Source organism: Anabrus simplex, chromosome 3 (assembly GCF_040414725.1).
Source record: "Anabrus simplex isolate iqAnaSimp1 chromosome 3, ASM4041472v1, whole genome shotgun sequence".
NCBI classification, from domain to species: domain Eukaryota; kingdom Metazoa; phylum Arthropoda; class Insecta; order Orthoptera; family Tettigoniidae; genus Anabrus; species Anabrus simplex.
Genome location: NC_090267.1, coordinates 307,204,898 through 307,225,987, shown reverse-complemented (window position 1 = coordinate 307,225,987; position 21,090 = coordinate 307,204,898). Strand labels below are relative to the sequence as shown.

At 43.9% G+C, this 21,090-nt stretch overlaps 1 protein-coding gene across 2 annotated transcripts in view; it reads left to right on the top strand.

Annotated features, from left to right (window-relative positions):
- Capa (Capability) overlaps positions 1–21,090 on the top strand; it is a 169,375-nt gene that overhangs the window by 109,788 nt on the left and 38,497 nt on the right. For both annotated transcript variants that reach the window (XM_068226682.1, XM_067143120.2), the window contains exons 2-3: positions 13,558–13,653; positions 20,842–21,084. In XM_068226682.1, coding sequence (XP_068082783.1) covers positions 13,558–13,653; positions 20,842–21,084 — 339 coding nt within the window. The remainder of the gene's footprint in view (positions 1–13,557; positions 13,654–20,841; positions 21,085–21,090) is intronic.

Here is a 21,090-nt window from a genome sequence, read left to right as displayed (position 1 = left end):
AGGCCAATCCCGCCGAGGCGGGGGCCTCCTGGAATGGGGTGGGTCATGGCGCCGGGCCTCCCTCCTCTCTGCCCGCGCCATGGCCCTGTAGACTGGGCAACTGCGGTGGGAGGCCGGGTGCCCCCCCGCGCAATTGGCGCACACCGGCGCCTCCTTAAGTGATGCGCAGGCCGTGTAGTGGTGATCACCACCACAGCGGTTGCACTTCACTTGGAGTCCACAGCTAACTTGACGGTGGCCCCACCTCAGACAGCGGAAACACTGCAAGAGCTGCTGAGGGGGACGTTTAACTCTCACCTGACTGCCGCTACCCGCTGAGGTCCTCTCCTGATTGGCTCCTCGGTTGACTGCTGTCCTGGGAGCAGTCTTGAGTTGCGGCTGGGCGGCCCTCTCCTGGTGGGCCGGCGTCGCCGCCATCGCCTTCTGGTTCGTGGTCCGGCGTCGTCGCCTTCTTCTTCTTCTTCCCGGGCGTGTCTTCTCGGCAGGGGAAGGGGCCTCGTCCTGGTTACGCTCCTCCCGGCCTGGTGACCCCTGGGTAGCTGATGGCTCCGCTGCGCCGCCGTCTTCTTCCTTCTCCTGGCTGGCGGCGGCGGCGGCATCGGTCGGTGCTAACGCTTGACTGCGTTCCCTGTTCTGTGGGGCGCACATCGAGGTCTGCAGCTCGATAGACGTGCTGGCAGGCTGGGCCTGGACAGCAGCCCCAGAACGCCAGGGGGCGTCCTCCTCCACTGAAGTCGCACAGTCGCGGCGCCAGAGGGCGTCGTGCCCCACTCCGTGGTGGCGTCGCTGGTCGCCGGCTGGGTGGCCAGGACTAGGTCGGTATTAACCGCCCTATTCCTTAGCCTCCTCGGCGTCTCCCTGGTCCCCGTCGCGGCCCTGACTGCGCCGGTGTTCATCCCTGGCACTCCGTCCCTCCCTGGTAGACGGATGACCTGGAACAGAGAAGAAAGCTCCCTCTCTGCGTCGCGCATCCGCTCCTGGTCGTGATGCCTGATGATGAGGCCTCCTGGTAGGAAGCTCTCGACTGCCATGGTTGTCGAGATGATCCTGCCTCCTCGGCGAGGGCGCCGCATTCTGTCCAGGACGAGGCCCCGTTCAGAAGTTACAGGGCGCCCCGGCCTGTAGTACACGAGCAGCGCTTCTTGCGCCGGGTCGGTGTAGCCTTCGGAGAAGAAGAAGCCGTTAGGGGGGTCACACCCGTCCCTGTACGGCTCCGTCTCCACCTCGATCTCCGGCTCCTCCTGCGGCAGCTCCGGCTCAGGTGCCGGGGTCTCCGGCACAGGTTCCAGCGTCTGCGGCTCCGTGTTTCTGTCCGGTGTCAGTGTCATGCCGGTGAAGAGATCTCGGAGCATGAGCCCGATCGCCGCCGCTCGCTGGTTGGTCGTCATCGTATCCGCCTGGTTGTCCATCCTGGTCCTCCTGTAATAAACTCTGAAAGAGAAAGAGCGAGCACTGAGAAGTGCTCAGCTCAGACAACAGCTCTTCCGAAGTAGTACTAATAAGTACAGCTGCCTGGTTAGCACTTGAGAAGTACTGAGCACCTGGCAAGGAGAGAGAGAGCGCAGCGAGAGGCACGTATGTCCTTTCACTACGACAGTCAGCTCGTCCTTACTTTCTTCCCCTCCTCTTCGGTACTGGAGTGGCCTTCAACCCTACCCCTTCACTCTCTCCCCTCCTTTTCAGTACTGGAGTGGGGCAGTGCTCATTGTTTATGTTGGGACACCATTAAGTGTACCGTATAGTAATGGGAAGAAGCAGTTCACCTCTGGGAACTAGTTCATTCACTCTCGCTCCCAAGAAAGAACTACTTCACGAACTACTTCGCGAACTACTTCAAAATGTGTAACTTTCCCGTCAGAGCACTCTGCAACATCTGAAGTAGTTCGTCCGCGAACGAGTTCCTTCCCATTCACTTCACACAAGGCTTGATCGTTTCGCGAGCTTTCTAGAAGGAGGAAGTACACAAAGTGGACAACAGGTAGCACGCAGGTGCACTTCTCTATAACATTCGTAGTTTCTGCAAAGATGAACGTTCCTATTACCGGTAATGTCAGCTCACACTCTCTCCCCCTGCCCTCAACCCCTCAGGAATATGAGTGTAGAAAAAACCTATTTCTTTTCAAGGATAATGACAATTTGTTAAATATTGTCGACTTGAAAATGAGATGTTTTAAACGCTGATCTGTTATCGCAAGAGAACCCTTTTCTTGGTGGTGATTTCATCCCCTGACTTAAAAATAAATTTATAACATCTGAGCGTTGGTCAACTTTTTCTCGCTGGTGGCGCTAAACGTCAAGGCGGATTTAAGTAAAACTACTTTAAATAGTTCTGTAATAGATTCAGACTAGTCGATACGGATCAAACAATCATATTAATCTATCATGGTTAAGTTTATCAATAGACTCCAACACTCTCGCTCCCAAGAAATAACTATTTTACGAACTACTTCAAAATGTGTAATTTTCCCGCCAGAGCACTCTGCAACCGCTGAAGTAGTTCGTCCGCGTACAAGTTCCTTCCCATTCACTTCACAATCGTGAAGTTCTGCAGTTCGCGAAGTAGTTCTCGAGATACGAGCGAATACTTCACAGTTCGTGGGAGTGAAGTAGTTCCCGAGAACTAGTTCGTTCGCGAACTACCCATCACTAGTACCGTAGTGCTGGGGACGGAGCGGAGCAGAGCAGAGCAGTAGTTGTGACGTCATCACCCGGTAGTACCGAGTGAATGTCCTGACGCGGGACGTTTAAACACGTTATAGGTATGGCACTGCGAAGGTATTGCATTCCCCTATTAATACCCTTCTCTCACAACGTAACAACTGCATATACAGTATATTCACTATAATTGTTATATACGTAACTGCTAGGGAGTAGGAGGTAGTATGTGGAATAAATGTTAGTAACTCGTATAGTTAACTCATTCGAATAGTGAAACAAAGTATGGCGCATACCTACCGAAAGGGTTTGTATACAAGGGGATTGGAAGTTAACAGAAAAGTAATGTATTAACAATTATTTCGTAAGTTCATGTGATACGGTACACTGTTAATGAGAAGAATAACCTGAATATAAAGAATCTTATCAGAATATAATGAAAAACACTGACATAATTTAATCTACAGGATGACAAAAGTAATTACGTAAATGAACGTTGACTGGAATGTCCTTCTTTGCAAATGTGATTACAAAACATATCTGACAACATACTACTACACGTCCCAATGCCAAACAGCTATCAGTAGAATGCTTCTATAAATACAGTTATTATATTATATTATATTATATTATATTATATTATATTATATTATATTATATTATATTATATTATATTATATTATATTATATTATATTATATTATATTATATTATATTATATTTGATGTGTCACCATCCGTCGCGTATGTGCGGCCACAAAATTTGCATTTTGCGTGTTTCCTATTATCAGTGATGTCAAAAAACTGCCAGGCATCCGACGGTTTTCGTGGCATTTGTGGAACAACGTTCTGTAAAAATTTCTTTAAATTCCTTTAAATGTTCTAAAAATATAACTACTATGTACTAATATGTTTAAATATCACACTAACACCACAAATATAATCTAACAGACTTTACATTATCTACAAAACATAACAAGCGTAGGAAATATATACGTACATTCGAAACACATAGATTGAATACAGGTACTTTCGTACGTGTGTTGTGCGCTACACTGTGCTCAGGTCCTCCGCGAGTACTCGCAGTTGTAAGCGGGGGGGATCGGTGGTACGCTCTACCGCTACACCCGGATTACTCATCGGTATTACTCGCTCCGTCCCCACCTCTAGTGTACCGCGTGTACCTGTTCATTTCGAACCATGTAGTGTCGGCTGGCTTTTGCGGGTTGCTTGTCAAGTGATTTGGGGGTTTTCCCATACGCGTCTTAAAACAACAGTTATTATTACGATCACTATCTACTGCATTCTTGAAGAGGCAATCAAACAAACAAGCTTCTAGTTTTACGCATTATCCGAACCACCATCGCGTTGGTAAGAAGCCAATGAAACTAATAACAATAATAATATTAATAGTAATAAATTCTGTACTCAGTTATGTTTCACTCATATTTATCGATCTCCTACGAACATATTTGAGTGAAGGTGACGAAATGATCGAAGCAGTCAATTTTTAAAAAATTTTCAACAGAGATCATAATTAATGATGACGTAGAGGCGATAACGATATTCCCGACCAACGTAATCAATTTTATGAAAGAGTTTTAAAGGCTGTAATATATTGTACCCGTTAATGCCACCATATATTTCCATTAGTCCAAGAATCTGGTTTTTCTGTACATTATTGGCCGTTATTTCTTTACCCAGTTTAATGATTCCATTAAAGTTGATCGACATCATGATCTCTACAACGTCTTCGTATAAGAGAACAATGGGATACACTAACCTCAGCGGTGCTGACAGTATTTGTCGGTCAGTGGCATTTGAGGTCCAAATCTGACAATTGATTACAGATCGCTTTAAGGAACTCCTGTAGAACAAAACTGATACTACCCGGCGAGTTGGCCGTGCGCTTGCATCCGGGAGATAGTGGGTTCGAACCCTACTGTCGGCAGTCCTGAGAATCAAATAGGAATATTACGTAATACAATTTCTTACTGAAACAGTCATTTCTATATTTGATAATATATAGCCTAAGTCTACATTTTAACCCAAATGTAATCAAAGATAAATCTCATGGTTGATGATAATGGAGATGTTTTATTTCAAGAGAGTATCTAGTATTCGGGAGATAGTAGGTTCGAACCCCACTGTCGGCAGCCCTGAAAATGGTTTTCCGTGGTTTCCCATTTTCACACCAGGCAAATGCTGGGGCTGTACCTTAATTAAGGCCACGGCCGCTTCCTTCCCACTCCCGGCCCTTTCCTGTCCCATCGCCGCCATAAGACCTATCTGTGTCGGTGCGTCGTAAAGCAACTAGCAATATATATATACATACACTGACTGACAGAGCAAATGCAACACCAAGAAGGAGTGGTCAGAACTTTATGCCAATTGCAGGGTAGACTGACGTCACTGAGGTATGCTCATGATGTGAAATGCGCCGCTGTGCTGCGCACGTAGCGAACGATAAATGGGACACGGCGTTGGCGAATGGCCCACTTCGTACCGTGATTTCTCAGCCGACAGTCATTGTAGAACGTGTTGTCGTGTGCCACAGGACACGTGTATAGCTAAGAATGCCAGGCCGCCGTCAACGGAGGCATTTCCAGCAGACAGACGACTTTACGAGGGGTATGGTGATCGGGCTGAGAAGGGCAGGTTGGTCGCTTCGTCAAATCGCAGCCGATACCCATAGGGATGTGTCCACGGTGCAGCGCCTGTGGCGAAGATGGTTGGCGCAGGGACATGTGGCACGTGCGAGGGGTCCAGGCGCAGCCCAAGTGACGTCAGCACGCGAGGATCGGCGCATCCGCCGCCAAGCGGTGGCAGCCCCGCACGCCACGTCAACCGCCATTCTTCAGCATGTGCAAGACACCCTGGCTGTTCCAATATCGACCAGAACAATTTCCCGTCGATTGGTTGGAGGAGGCCTGCACTCCCGACGTCCGCTCAGAAGACTACCATTGACTCCACAGCGTAGACGTGCACGCCTGGCATGGTGCCGGGCTAGAGCGACTTGGATGAGGGAATGCGGAACGTCGTGTTCTCCGATGAGTCACGCTTCTGTTCTGTTAGTGATAGTCACCGCAGACGAGTGTGGCGTCGGCGTGGAGAAAGGTCAAACCCGGCAGTAACTGTGGAGCGCCCTACCGCTAGACAACGCGGCATCATGGTTTGGGGCGCTATTGCGTATGATTCCACGTCACCTCTAGTGCGTATTCAAGGCACGTTAAATGCCCACCACTACGTGCAGCATGTGCTGCGGCCGGTGGCACTCCCGTACCTTCAGGGGCTGCCCAATGCTCTGTTTCAGCAGGATAATGCCCGCCCACACGCTGCTCGCATCTCCCAACAGGCTCTACGAGGTGTACAGATGCTTCCGTGGCCAGCGTACTCTCCGGATCTCTCACCAATCGAACACGTGTGGGATCTCATTGGACGCCGTTTGCAAACTCTGCCCCAGCCTCGTACGGACGACCAACTGTGGCAAATGGTTGACAGAGAATGGAGAACCATCCCTCAGGACACCATCCGCACTCTTATTGACTCTGTACCTCGACGTGTTTCTGCGTGCATCGCCGCTCGCGGTGGTCCTACATCCTACTGAGTCGATGCCGTGCGCATTGTGTAACCTGCATATCGGTTTAAAATAAACATCAATTATTCGTCCGTGCCATCTCTGTTTTTTCCCCAACTTTCATCCCTTTCGAACCACTCCTTCTTGGTGTTGCATTTGCTCTGTCAGTCAGTGTGTATATATATATATATATATATATATATATATATATATATTTCAAGAGAGAAAATTACAGGTACTCAGAAGGAAGAGAAATTTTAACCTACAGACAAAATCCCGTAGTCTCCACTTCATGCTCAAATTTTATCTTAGTCAAGAAACTCATGTTTTGGAGCGGCTTACATTTCTCAGTACGGATATTGCTCAGCCAAATTGCCTGCAAATGTTGAGGTCTCTGGTTTAGGTGCCGTTCATGTCAGTTAGCTTCTCAGTTATACTCAACAGACTGAGTCAACTCCATCCCATTCGCCCCTCGAGCGAGCAAGTTGACTACACGGTACGGAGGTTTAGCTGTAAGCTATTTGTAATGGGTTCGAGTCCCATCTTCGGCAACCCTGAAGATAGTTTTCCGTGGCTTCCGATTTTCACACTAGACCAGCCCTTAATCAAAACCAGAAGCGTTGCCTTTCATTCGAAATCGTTCCCAACCCCGACAGTCCTCGAAAATCTATTTCGGTTGGTGTGATGTTCAAGAAATAGAAAAATATAAAGTCCTTTTAAAACCTTTGACGAAATGGGAGAGTCGAATCCCAGACCTCCGAATACGAGATAGATGCATATAGGCCTATCTACGTCATGGTGCCAGTATGCTAATGCTAGCTAATAACTTATCCTTAGAATAGTGTAATTAAAATCAGGAAACCGAGTGAGTTAGTTTCACGGTTCGGACCTAGCAGCTGTTAGCTTGCATTCGGGAGATGATGGGTTTGAAACCCATCATCGGCATTAATGGAGTCGGTTTTTCGTAGTTTCCCATGTCAACACCAAGCAAATTGTAGATCTATATCTCAATTAAGGCCATGGCCGCTTCCTTCTCAGTCTTAACCCTGTCCTATCCCATCTCCACCAAAAGTCTCTGAGCTGCTGCGACGTTAAAATACTAGCAAAAAGAAATCACCCATTCCTCTCAGTCTTAGACTTTATCATAAAGCAAGTAAAATTGTACATGCCAATAATTCTTTCTGTTGTACAGATATTGTTGTTTACGGGCTACCTGGCCGAGGCGGTAAAGGCGTGCTCGGTTCACCGTCAGAAAGTCGAAAAATTTAAGAAACGAGATTTCCACTTTCGGAGAATTAGTCATTTATTTATTTACCTTTTATTTCATTACTGGTTTGCAACAGGGTAGTAAACTCAAATTACAGTAAACCTAAAAATCGTAAAAGTACTTATAAATTGACATTTCATACAAGTCTCAGATCTTAACGAATAACACAATTCTTAATTACTAGAGCCCGGAATTTTATGCATTAATAGGTTAGAATGCAAACTTATTGAAGTGAGTAGCATGCATAGTCTACCTTCACAACGATTGTGCTATGGGGATTGTATGAGCATTAGGGGTACGGTCCATCAGAACCCCTATGATTTAGGTTACTCTTACTACATTATGGAAGAGCGAGTGGCCGACACTTACCAAACTAATTTGCAATCTAACCTGTTACTGCATAAAAATCCGGGCTTTATTAATTACTAAATTATTCATTAAATTACATTGATACAAGTCTCAGATCTTAATAACTGTAAATAAACTTCTTAATAACTAGATTATTCAGTACCTACAGTAACTTTTTGACAGCTTTCACCGTGATGTTAAATCTTAATGTTGAAGCAGTGTAACGGCAAAACGTTTTATGAATTTGGATATTGACATGCCGAAGTCCAAGTTATTGTCTACGCTAACAGCTTCATTACAGTCGTTACGTAACGTATAGAGTGGCGAATGGTTGTGGGCGGTTTTCAGAGCTAGTTCAGTCCTAAACGTGCTGCGTTCTCTTTAATGCAAGCGAGGTACGCGAATATTCAATAGGGACAGTAAATGCATTAAATCTATCTATCTGTCTATCTATCTATATATCTATCTATCTATCAGTAAATCTATTTTATTGTTTAATAATCTTGGTACTTGGCATTATTATTTTTCTCTGATTTTCAAGGCTGGTCATTCCGACACCGGTTAGTAAATTTTTGTATGGCACCGTAAATAGGTACAAACAATGTAGTTGGTGATGTGGGAATATTACAAAATGTTTTAGCACTCTTTTGATTAACTTAGTATATTTATCGAATCTTGGATTCCATACAACGCTAGCATATTCCAGTTTCGTTCGTACAATGTCATTAAAGAGCGCTATGATGGAATTCGTCCTCCTGAACAATTTAATGTTCCGTATGATAAATCCCAATGCCCGGTAGGCCTCTCCTGTCACCTTGTTTACATGAGCTGTGAAAGTAAGACCCTTGTCAAGCCGGACCCCAAGGTCATTAACTTGGTCAATTTCCTACGGGGCGTTTGGCCCCAGCTTTTTCTGGTGAATGACATCGTTACACATTTCGAGACGTTGAATTTTAGTTTGTTCATATGGCTCCACATTATAATATCGTCAAGGTGTTTTAGTAGTAAGAGGCAGTCTTGTTTTGAGGTGACCGATCTGAATATTTTGAAGTCATCGGCGTAAAGAAGACAGTTGGAAGTTTTTACATGTTTAGGCAAATCATTTATGAAAATCACGAACATAATTGGCCCCATGTTCGAACTCGGAACGATTCCCGACTTGACATTGTATTCCATAGAGAAATTTCCAAGGTACTGAACAAATGGTTTCCTATTAGATAAATAAGTACTAAAAAATTTGAGCATATCTCACAAGAATCCAAATCTACTCAGTTTATTTAATAATACAGATACTATGATCGACGCTGTCGAATGCCTTTTCAAAATCTGTGAAAACAACGTCCATTTGTTCCCCATTATTTAATTATGTCGATATATCCTGACACAGATTGACCAGATGCATATGTCATGAGGTTCACTCAGCCTACACCAAAAATAAGTACCAGGTTAATTCCTGGGGACAAAGGCGGCCGGGCGTCGAACTAACCATTCTACCCCATCCAGTGCCGAGGTTTCAGATTGTGGAAGCCTTTAACATCCACCCCTCCAAGGACCTTCATGGCCTGTACGATGATTTTTTTTGTTCTTTGTTATTGTTGCTTATTCATAATATGCATGTTGGGTATTCAGCCAGAAGGCTGGTTTGACCCTCAACAGCTCTGCCATCAGCTGTCGTAGATGGCCTAGACGTCACTGAAGAGACGTACCAGGGTAATGAGGAGTGAGGTAGATTCCCGTTGCCTTCCTCACTGAGCCAGAAGTTGCTATTACACATCAGTCTGCCAAGCCCACTGAAATGGATGCACCAACCGATCCTATGAGCGACATTTTTACACCATTCATTAGAGGGACTGGCTGCATAAGAAAGGTGTTACTAGCATCACTTACACCTCAGTCACTTTCATATTGTCAAAGCCAAGGATGAGACTGAGACAGGTTAATGAAAGTAACAAATTTATTCTAGCCCATACCAGAAGACATAGTGCACTGTGAATACTACATCTTGCCAGCAAAGGCAATTATTCTTAATAGGTGTTACCTATCCGTGTCGGTGCGACGTAAAGCAAAATAGCAACAAAAAAAAATGATACTCAAACAGCACTACGAAATATTATACGGTTACAGGGAAACCGCAATAACCGATGGCGGCACCAAAATGAGGCGTTCTGGATAAGATGAGGTAATTTGCCATTGCTTTCCTCACTGCGCCAGAAAGTGCTATTGCAGCACGACTGACGTATGAGGAATTTCTTTCCTAACAATCAGACGCACTGGTCGTGCTCTGAATGTCACTACTCAGCACTACCCCTACTCCAGCAGCTTCCATATTGTCACAGCCATGGATGAGACTGGGACTTCGGTGTAAGCTACATTTTGCTCTGGCCTGTGCCAGGAGACAGATGCAAAAGTATTGCATCCATCAGGAAATGGCAACAGGCGCGCATCGCCAATATTTTTACGTAAATATAGACCTATTGCTCCTTGCTAAGTACAGAATGTATTGCGGACTAAGATGAGCTTTCGCTTGATATTATTGTAGTGTCATCTGGCGGTTTGATTTTAGGATTACTCAATGCTGACTGGACTTAAGGGACCCATAGACGTGCAATATTATTGCGCAAAATGGATTGTACAATATATTGTTAGCAAATTATAGACGTACAATATTATTGCACAAAAATCGCGTTTGTGCAATAAATATAATCGTGTGGAGATAATATTGATAGTTGTGCAATATATTGTGCAAAGCGGTCATAGACGTATAATATGCGTTGCAATATATAGTCAGTCCATGCCGGTATTTTATTTGGTAATTATATTGAGTGACACTGATCTTTGCTGGGTTTTGATCGCCGTGGGCGTAAGTGCCAAAAAGAAGCAGAAACGGAAAAGAAGCACAAGGGCCAAACAGTGGGGTTTTTTTTCTTTTTTTTTTTTTTGCTAGGGGCTTTACGTCGCGCCGACACAGATAGGTCTTATGGCGACGATGGGATAGGAAAGGCCTAGGAGTTGGAAGGAAGCGGCCGTGGCCTTAATTAAGGTACAGCCCCAGCATTTGCCTGGTGTGAAAATGGGAAACCACGGAAAACCATTTTCAGGGCTGCCGATAGTGGGATTCGAACCTACTATCTCCCGGATGCAAGCTCACAGCCGCGCGCCTCTACACGCACGGCCAACTCGCCCGGTAACAGTGGTTTCTAGACAGAGAAAAGTACACTCATGAAAATTTACTCAATGAACTGAGAAAATGGGAACCAAATGATTTTCGAAACTTTCTGCGCATGAATGGTGAATTGTATGATGAACTCCTCGCTTTGCTCTTAACGTCCCACAGAGCCGGAAGGCCATGGTACACTTCGATAAACTCCAAAATAAACTTTTTCTCCTCCTTTTTGCCTGCCATCACGATACCTTCTCCAACGCTTGTTGATACCAACTGGCGGGAGGACGGGATATTGCACAATATTGCCAACACACAGCACAGTATTTTGCGATTTGCGCAATATATTTCAAACTTTCTTGATTTCGTACAATATATTGCACAACCCTTCAATATTAAATACACACTATCAATTTTATTGCACAAACCCCGATATTGCGCAATAATATTGCACGTCTATGGGCCCCTTTCCAGACCTATCAATGCCCGATGATTCACCTGCAGACAATTCCGGAGAAAAGTCAAAAATGAAGCAAATAGGTCCAGTAGGACGGACGGACGGACCAGACAAAGCTATTTTTAGTACACATTTTTTAATGTATTGACTAGAGAACCCGTGCTTTTTCGCAGCATTCGTTAGGTCAGATAACGTTTCTTGACATGAAATTGCTCCATGCACTGCCCGGTTACTTTTTGAATGACTACTTTTAGAACTTGTATTACCTCTTAATTTTGTATCGAGTGAACTTTTATGGGTGTCTTTATTGTGACGTTGATTGATATTTTACGACCCATTTTGTAGTTTTGTGGCTATTGATTTCCTCATCATCACGACGCGCAGGTCACCTACGGGAGTCAAATCAAAAGACCTGCACCTGGTGAACCGAAGTCCTCGGACACATCCCGGCACTAAAAGCCATACGCCATTTAATTTTTTTTTTTTTTTTTTTTTTCCTTTTGGAAACATGCTTTAGAGCGGTGAAATCGACACTCTTCAACGACACACAGCAACAACACTCCCATCTGGATGCCTGCCAAATGCACAACAAGATTATTTAGTTTCACGTGAAGCTTTGTCATTGGTGCAGCCCATTTTGTGTGGGAAGTAGTTGGTTCCTTCAAATTAATAAAAATAACTGATAGTTGTATGTATTTACGCGTCACCCTATGGACATGATGTACAGGATTCTAACTGTCATTGAGACTGTCACCAATCATCCTAGCGAATCCGAAAACTGTGAAACACCAATCTAGATCCTTTTGGAATTTTTTCACCCCTTTTATCTCCTCCCCTTATGCCAATGGAGACTGAACTTGGACTTAAATAGCATCTACAGTTTCACAATTCATCTCGGTGATCCAAAAAGTATGCATTCATCACTAATATTCGTCATTTTCGATTTTATTTACATGTCACTTCCCCCCCCCCCCCATCCTCCAACTGTAGGGGTGTCTTACTCCACAGCATTTTTCTCTACATAAAACAGTAAGTCATATGTGTACGAAGTTTGGTTGAGAGCTATGCTGAACATACACACATGCAGTATATATCCATAATCACGGCCATTTTGGAATTTACTTTTTCACCCTTTCTCAACCCCTATGCCAACGACCGTAGTAGTGTTGAAACACCGGATCCCGCGAGATCTCCGAAGTTAAGCAATATCTGGCGTGGTCAAGATTTGGATGGGTTGCCACGCGCTGTTTGTATGGCGGGTAAGGGAATGGAGAAACGGAAAGGAACTCGCCACCTACCGTACGTAAACTCCGGCTCAGGCACACCTCTGCGGAGGTTCGGACCTGCCTTCGGGCAGAATACACCCTTACCTTTACCAACCCTTATGGCGATGGTGGCTGAACTTGCACTTGAAATGTATTCAGAGTGTCAATATTCATTCAAGTGACCAAAATCATGGATTCACCACTAATATAGATCGTTTTCGGTTATTTTTGCATGCCACTGCCTCCCCACTCCACCCCTAGGGTTGCTACGCGTGTCTTACTCCCACGTATTTCTCTCTAGATGGGGTTATATGTGTACCCGACTCATTTCGACCCGCACGAAACGCCTTGACCCATATTCAGCAATGCATTCTCGTCACAGACATCTTGAAAAATTTTTGCCACGGGCAATCTCGATTTTAATCCACCTTTTGAAAACATACTTTAGAGCGGGGAAATCGACACTCTTCACTTCAATGCCACACAGCAACAACACTCCCAACCCGGATGTCTGTCGAATGCGCACTACACATTGACAACAGCGCCACCTGACCGTTCCCATATCCTATTTGCGCATGTCCGATCTCCTGCGAGTGTCTGGACTACGTTGCCATTACCTTGTTTATAGCCATCGTACATACCAGGAGATTCCAGTACAGTGCATGCGTTGTGGATGGTTGTGTTTTTTTTTTTTCTGAAACATTAAAATAAGGAAATTTATCTCTCATATATGTCATCTAATATTTCTGCCTCTGGTGAAGAGCTGAAAACAATTGTAAAAGACTGATTATACTAAATGACAATATTGTAAAAGGTTTCTTTGCTTTTAGGCGAAACAGTGAAGATCAAAAGAGAAGCTGGTCTCTTCCCTTTCCCTCGAGTTGGTCGATCTGAAGTCAACAGTAAAAGCAGCAACTGGAGAACAGGTCTGTATATTCTTCTTATTCTTCTTATTCTTCTTCTTCTCGCACTACCGGCCCCGAAAAGCTTTTCACCTGCCAAGCGACCATTGCTCAGGCCGAAGATCTGCAGATGATGAAGTGACGGGTGGCCAGTAACAAATCCTCTCGACCGTTACTCTTGGCTTTCTGGACTGGGGCCGCTATCTTACCGTCAGAAAGTTCCTCAATTGTAATCATGTAGGTTGAGTGGACCTCGAACTAGCCCTCAAGTCCAGGAAAAATCCCTGACCTGGCCGGGAATCGAATCCGGGGCTTCCGACTTAAGAGGCAGACAGCCTACCACTATATCAGAATCCCGTATTAATAATAATAATAATAATAATAATAATAATATGTCTGTCTGTTAGGTCATCAGCCCAGAGGCTGGTTGGATCCTCAAATAGCACCACCAAAGGTTATGCGGTTATAAGGAAACCCCAAAAACCAATGGCAGCACCAAAATGAGGCGTACTAGGCAAGATGAGGAGTGAGGTAGTTTGCCATTGGTCTCCTCACTGGGTCAGAAAGTACTATTGCAGCACGACTGACCCTATGGGCAGCACCTTTCATAACACTCAGATGCACTAGTCATGCTCTGAATGTCATTACTCAGCACTACCCATACTCCAGCAACTTCCATATTGTCACAGCCATGGATGTTGACTGGGACTTCGCTGGAAGCTACACTTTACTCTGGCCTGTGTCAAGAGATGGATGCAAAAGTACTGTATCCATCAAGAAATGAATAATAATAATAATAATAATAATAATAATAATAATAATAATAATAATACCGGACGAGTTGGCCGTGCGCGTAGAGGCGCGCGGCTGTGAGCTTGCATCCGGGAGATAGTAGGTTCGAATCCCGCTATCGGCAGCCCTGAAGATGGTTTTCCGTGGTTTCCCATTTTCACACCAGGCAAATGCTGGGGCTGTACCTTAATTAAGGCCACGGTCGCTTCCGTCCAACTCCTAGGCCTTGCCTATCCCATCGTCGCCATAAGACCTATCTGTGTCGGTGCGACGTAAAGCCCCTAGCAAATAATAATAATAATAATAATAATAATAATAATAATAATAATAATAATAATAATAATAATAATAATAATAATAATATCAGATCACCATTTTTCCCACACGAATAAGAGCATTTAATAAATCCATGGTATCCTCAGTTTGTCGTAAAAAGTGTCTAAAAGGGTTGGAAATCCCAGGGACTCCCAACTTGGGAGAATTAACTGGCAACCACAGGGACTCTTTCTAAGTCCGAAATTGTCTCCATTTATCAGACTACTCACTTTCATAATTCCTATCCGAACTCCCTTGGTGAATTCTTGCTCTCTTCCGTCCCCGACGATATTCTTTAATTTTTACACCCTTTGTGCCCTGCCTTTTAGTTTCACCAATACCTTCCGCCCGCTTTTTTCATCACTTCTGATTAGAGTTGCCTTTACTTCACTTTTAAACAATAATCACCACCACCACCACCACCACCACCAAATCACCATTTTTAACTATCTCGATGTTTCCATCTTAACCTCTTATCCTCATGAAGAATTCTTTTTACACTGATTCGTTTCAGTTTTAGGCTTGGGATGATTTTTGTACCAATGGTTGTAGATACTGCATAATTATGAAATGTCTAGAAGTCAGAAGTACGACATGACCCTTAGGATCCGTCTAAATATTTCAAGATAAATTTATGTAATGCTATCATTGTATATTTAAAAACCCTATTATAATGTATTCCGAAGAAGCAAATCGCGGTGAACTGTGTGTATGTTCAGTCCTCAGCCCTAAGACTGGTTGGATTCTCAATAGCTCCGCCATCAGCTGACACAGAAGGCCTAGGCATCGCTGAAGAGGCGTACTAAGTAAATGAGGAGTGAGGTAGTTTCACGTTGCTTTCCTCACAGACCCTATAACCAACATTCTTACACCAATCATAGCGGAAACTGGCTGCATAAGGAACGACATTACTAGCATCGCTCATACCTCAGTCACTTTCACATTGTCAAAGCCAAGGATAAGACAGTAACACATTCGTTCTAGCCCATATCAGAAGACGAAGTCAATTCTGCGTGATCGGACATCGTGTTTAGCTGGTTCGAGTCTCGTTGGTCGGCAGCGTAGATTTCTAATCATTATATTGAGTGACATAAGCCTGGATTCTATTCCAGACCTCTTCGCATTGTTCATGTGGAGTGACGCTGTTGATGGTGATTCGTCCGTCGGATGGGGACGTAGGCAGGACGTTGAGCAACCCCCTTGCTGTTATTCGACAGAAGTATGTTATGTGCCGATACCGAGTTTCGCCCTCTCCCTAGCTCACGATCATAAACATCATCACACCAAGACACGCAGGTCACCAAGGGATTCAAACAGAAAGATCTGCAGCAGGCCTCCCCGGATGCCACACGCCATCCTATCACCTCTTCTCTACTACATAACTACTACGTCCTGCCTAATCTGTCATATTATTGTCTTGAACTGTCCCTCCCATTCATATCCCCTTCCGCTTCCCTCCAAAACTAATGGAACTTGTCCCATGTTCCTCAAGATCATATCCATCTCTATCTTCTTATGGTCGAAATTCACCAAATTATTCTTCTTTCACCAACTTGGTTCATTTCTCTTAACTTGTGATGATCTGATCCATCATCTCGCATTCAGCGTTCTTCTGTAACATCACATTTCAAAAGTGTATGTATATATATATATATCTCTTTCTACTCCAATTACTTTCCAATTTTCGCTTCCAAGTAATCCTGCGCACCCCACGAGAATCTTCTGAAATGCATATCTTTGTCTGAAGTGAACAAGGTTATTTTCTTACGGAAGGTTTTCCTTAAATATCTTCTTTACTTCCGTTATCATTCATTATTCTACTATCCTGGTAACATCATTCAGTAACAATAATCGAAAGACAATACCACGCACTATAGGCAGACATCTGTATGAAAGGATGACTGAATTTATTTGCAACATCTCGTGTAGTTTCCAAATTATTGTAGAGAACAAGAGTCTATACCAGACACAGTACTCAAGTGATCCTCTTTGCACAGTAATAATGGATAGCTGGAAGTGGTGACAAAGCTGATCATTGATCGCTTAGGTTGTTATAATAGTGGATAAAACGAGATGTTCAGCTAGAAGTCATTTTCATGTTGCTGACCCTACAGTTCGAGGCTAGGGACTCCCATCATGATACCCATATACTTATGTGTGTAGCACCTTCTCGATAGCCTATCCTGTGTTATTGTGATGTCTGTTCTGTATGCTCGTTAACAAGCTGTACCCTATTCTTCCTAGACGATTCGTTCTTTTTCGTATCCCTACATTCTTACCACTGCAATGACATGTTTTTGTACATAGGCCCTATTGCATATAAACCTGCTTATTTTTATTTTGGAATCTCAAATAACTTCGCCGGAACAACTATTTGAAGTGCTTTGTCCTGATCTACAAACGGAAAATACACAAGCATGCTGTTCGTTACTCATTCTCCTACTATCAGTTATAGAATAGTATTACTTCCTGTCTTTCTGATCCCCCATTTTGGCGTCCATTCTCTTTCCATTCTTCTGAAAATAATAATTTTTTTTGCTAGTTGTTTTACGTCGCACCGACACAGATATGTCATATGCCGACGATGGGATAGGAAAGGCCTAGGAAGTGGAAGGAAGCAGCCGTGGCCTTGATTAAGGTACAGCCCCAGCATTTGCCTGGTGTGAAAATGGGAAACCACGGAAAACCATCTTCAGGGCTGCCGACAGTGGGGCTCGAACCCACTATCTCCCGATTACTGGATACTGGCCGCACTTAAGCGACTGCAGCTATCGAGCTCGGTGAAAATAATCTATTTTAAATTTTACAAGCATGATACATTAAATTAATTACGTTGTAGTTTTCCCCTTATCAGCGTTTGCCTTCTTGTGCATATGAATGGCATTTCTTTTAAGAGCAGAGTCCCGTTCATGTGCTTCATGTATCTTGCATACCAAATGCAATTGCTTTGCAATCCTTTATGTCTCGCAATGTCTTTTTCAAATTTTAACCTCAAAATGAGGTCTTCCACAACAATCAACATTTTCTTTCTAGCAGGCTACATTCATATTACTTATTTTTCTTGATGCTGTTATCTAAATGTCCTACCAACTGCCTTATCCTCTTTTCCCATCAGAGTATTTTTCTATTTCACACTTCTTCGGTCGTTTATTTTCATGCCTGTAGCACCTCTGTTTCCTTCATCCAACCTATTTTCAACACATCCCTACTTCTCTTTATCATTTATATTTGGCTGTTCTTTATATCTACGTTGTTCTTTAGTGCTTCCTTCTAGCATCTTCATTTCTTGCATTCGTCTACTTCGTTGGTCATCCAACGAGCCAAAAATAGCCTCACTTATCCAAAAATTTCTACTAGAACTGCATCTCTTACTATCGTATCTGCTCTGCTCTTCCCATCACAAAACGATGGTCAGGCTCCGGTTCAAAATTTCTCTCCATTTTTTTTTTACGTTGTTTCTCCTTCATTTCTAACTGTAGTGCTTGGTACTTGGTGAAATGGCAGACAGCTACCACTTATGTTTCCGATCACAACAAAGTCATAGTCAAAATTCACCAAATCATTCTTCTCACACTAACTTGGTTCAGTTCTCTTAACTTGTGATCTGATCAGTCATCTCACCTTGAACATTCTTCTGCAACATCACATTTCAAAAATGTACCTCTCTCTCTCTCTCTCTCTCTCTCTCTCTCTCTCTCTCTCTCTCTCTCTCTCTTTCTACTCCAATTATTTTCCAATTTTCGCTTCCACGCAATGCTACGCACCCGACAAGAGTGGGTATACTCCCACCTATCCAGATGTACGTCCAAAATGTATGGTAGCTGATCCAACACACAACATTCCCATGCCACGTCACAAGATAGCCATACCTATCAAGATTTACATCCAGCAATATGGCAGCTGATCCAACATACACCATTACCATGTCATGTTTTCTGTTTGTGTCATTGGTTTAAAATAGATTATATCAATGCTTTATTACGAATTCATCATTTATCCTTAATTCTGGTTGAAATGTTTCAATGTTGACTCTAACAGTACATCAGTCCTAAAGTGGGGTCGTTCTGAACGTGATATTATTTCGTATTACTTTTCCTCTACAGAGGATATAGATACTGTATCAAGAGTGTACCATGAATATGTGGATTCCGGCAAAACACCACCACCAGAGACAAATGTCATAGTGTACTACGCGTTGATGACAGGAGTCACCGTCGGTTAGCTCGATTCGTAAAAGCGGCTAGACGTACCACGGTGCAGCAGACCACTCGTAATTCATTGTTAGGCAACAACATTGCGTGAGCATCCATACCATCCATAACCGTCTCCTCGCCATGGGGTACAGAAGCAAGCGTCACAAGGAACAGCGACTGAGTCACCTGGTAGATGGGTCAGGTACCAGTTGGTATGCGATGATAGGCGGGTACGAGTGCGTCGTCAACCACACGAGGCAATGGGTCTCTCTTGCCAGCAGGGTACGATTCAGGCCGGTGGTATGGGGCTGTTCACGTGGGATGAAATGGGACGCCTGGTACATCTGACGACGTTCCTCACCGACGAGGAACCTGCTGGCAGATTATGTTCATCCCTTTGTTCGCCTCCAACACCCTGCAGGGCTCGTTGGCTGAACGGTCAGCATACTGGCCTTCGGTTCAGAGGGTCCCGGGTTCGATTCCCGGCCGGGTCGGGCATTTTAACCTTAATTGGTTAATTCCAATGGCACGGGGGCTGGGTGTATGTGTTGTCCTCATCATCATTTCATCCTCATCATGACGCGCAGGTCGCCTATGGGAGTCAAATAGAAAGACCTGCACCTGGCGAGTCGAACCCGTCGTGGGATATCCCGGCACTAAAAGCCATACGACATTTCATTACCCTGCAGGGGACCTGTACTTACAGTGAGACAATGCTCCAGCCAGTCACTGCGGAATTGTGGCTGACTGGTTCGGTGAACACTCCATGGGTGTGTAAATGTTTGCGTGGCCTCTGCAGAGCCCCGATCTCAATCCCAATGAGCACATCTTGGATGACATCAAGAGGGATATGCATAGCATGCCCTAGACCCTGTTCTGACCAATCTTCGTGAATTATGGGAGGCTGTGCAGCGATCATGAATCAGCATGGCTTACCGATGAGGTGTAGTGTAGAATCCATTCCACGCCTCATCGCGTCGCCATCAAGGCGAAAGTGAATGCTACACGCTACTAGCCAGATATCTCTAATTCAGGTGCTCATATGAGTGTACTGTCGTTCTCAGCATCACCCATACCTCAGCAGCGTCCATAAATGAGATTGAGACTTAGGTGGAAGCTACATTTTCTCTGGCCTGTGCCAGGAAACAGATGCAGAAATACTGCAACCATCAAGAAACAGAACGAAATACATGGCAGTTACGTAGGCTTGTGTGAAATAAGAAATTTCACCATTTGGCATTTTGTTAACGTAATGCTACGTTGATACTGGAAATAAATGCCAAAATATTTAAAGCCAAAGGAAGTCCAGTAAAGACACAACACCAAGACTCAAGATTCGACGGACTAGACCTCTGGATAATAAATCGAGACAAGCAGACTCACAACTCAAAAACAACAACCAGACCTCTAGAATGTGACATTGGATTACGTTAAGTGCTTTATAAATTACCATACTAAGTGGATAAACAGAAAGCGAAATGAGCAGTATGGAAACTGTGTGTTCTAGCAAACATAACCTACAAAAAGGGTATTCCAAAATGCATTCCTGACTTACAGTCCTTTGTATAGTTACTATGTGTATAACTGGCGTCGCAAATGTAGGATACCCTGCATGTCTCAATATAAAAGTTGTAAATAAATAAAAACATTATATGTTCTGTTTATGTCAGTAAACAAGACCTTATGAGAAATAAATTATTTAAAAATAATAATAATAATAATAATAATAATAATAATAATAATAATAATAATAATAATAATAATAATAATAATAATAATAATAATTCAATTTCAAAAAGTCAAAGCCACTAAGTGAGTACTAGTTTTTCGTTTAAAATGAGTATTATTGTTATTACATTACTCTCATCATGTGTGTTTCATAATTCCTTGTGGACTGACTTTTTTTGGACAGATAACATGGAAATGAAGCGACAGGGCCTGATCCCATTTCCACGGGTCGGACGTGGTGGAGCTCTGCTATCCAGACCTCGACAAAGCCTCCCAGCAGCGCTGTTGCTTTTGGAAGCCTCAGACATAAGCAAGAGAGCCAACGGCGGGGAGTCGAATGGAATGTGGTTCGGCCCTCGTCTTGGTCGGCGGAACAAGCGGAGTATTGATTTCAATGATCTCCCCTGGACTCTCGTCTCTCTAACAGGTAATG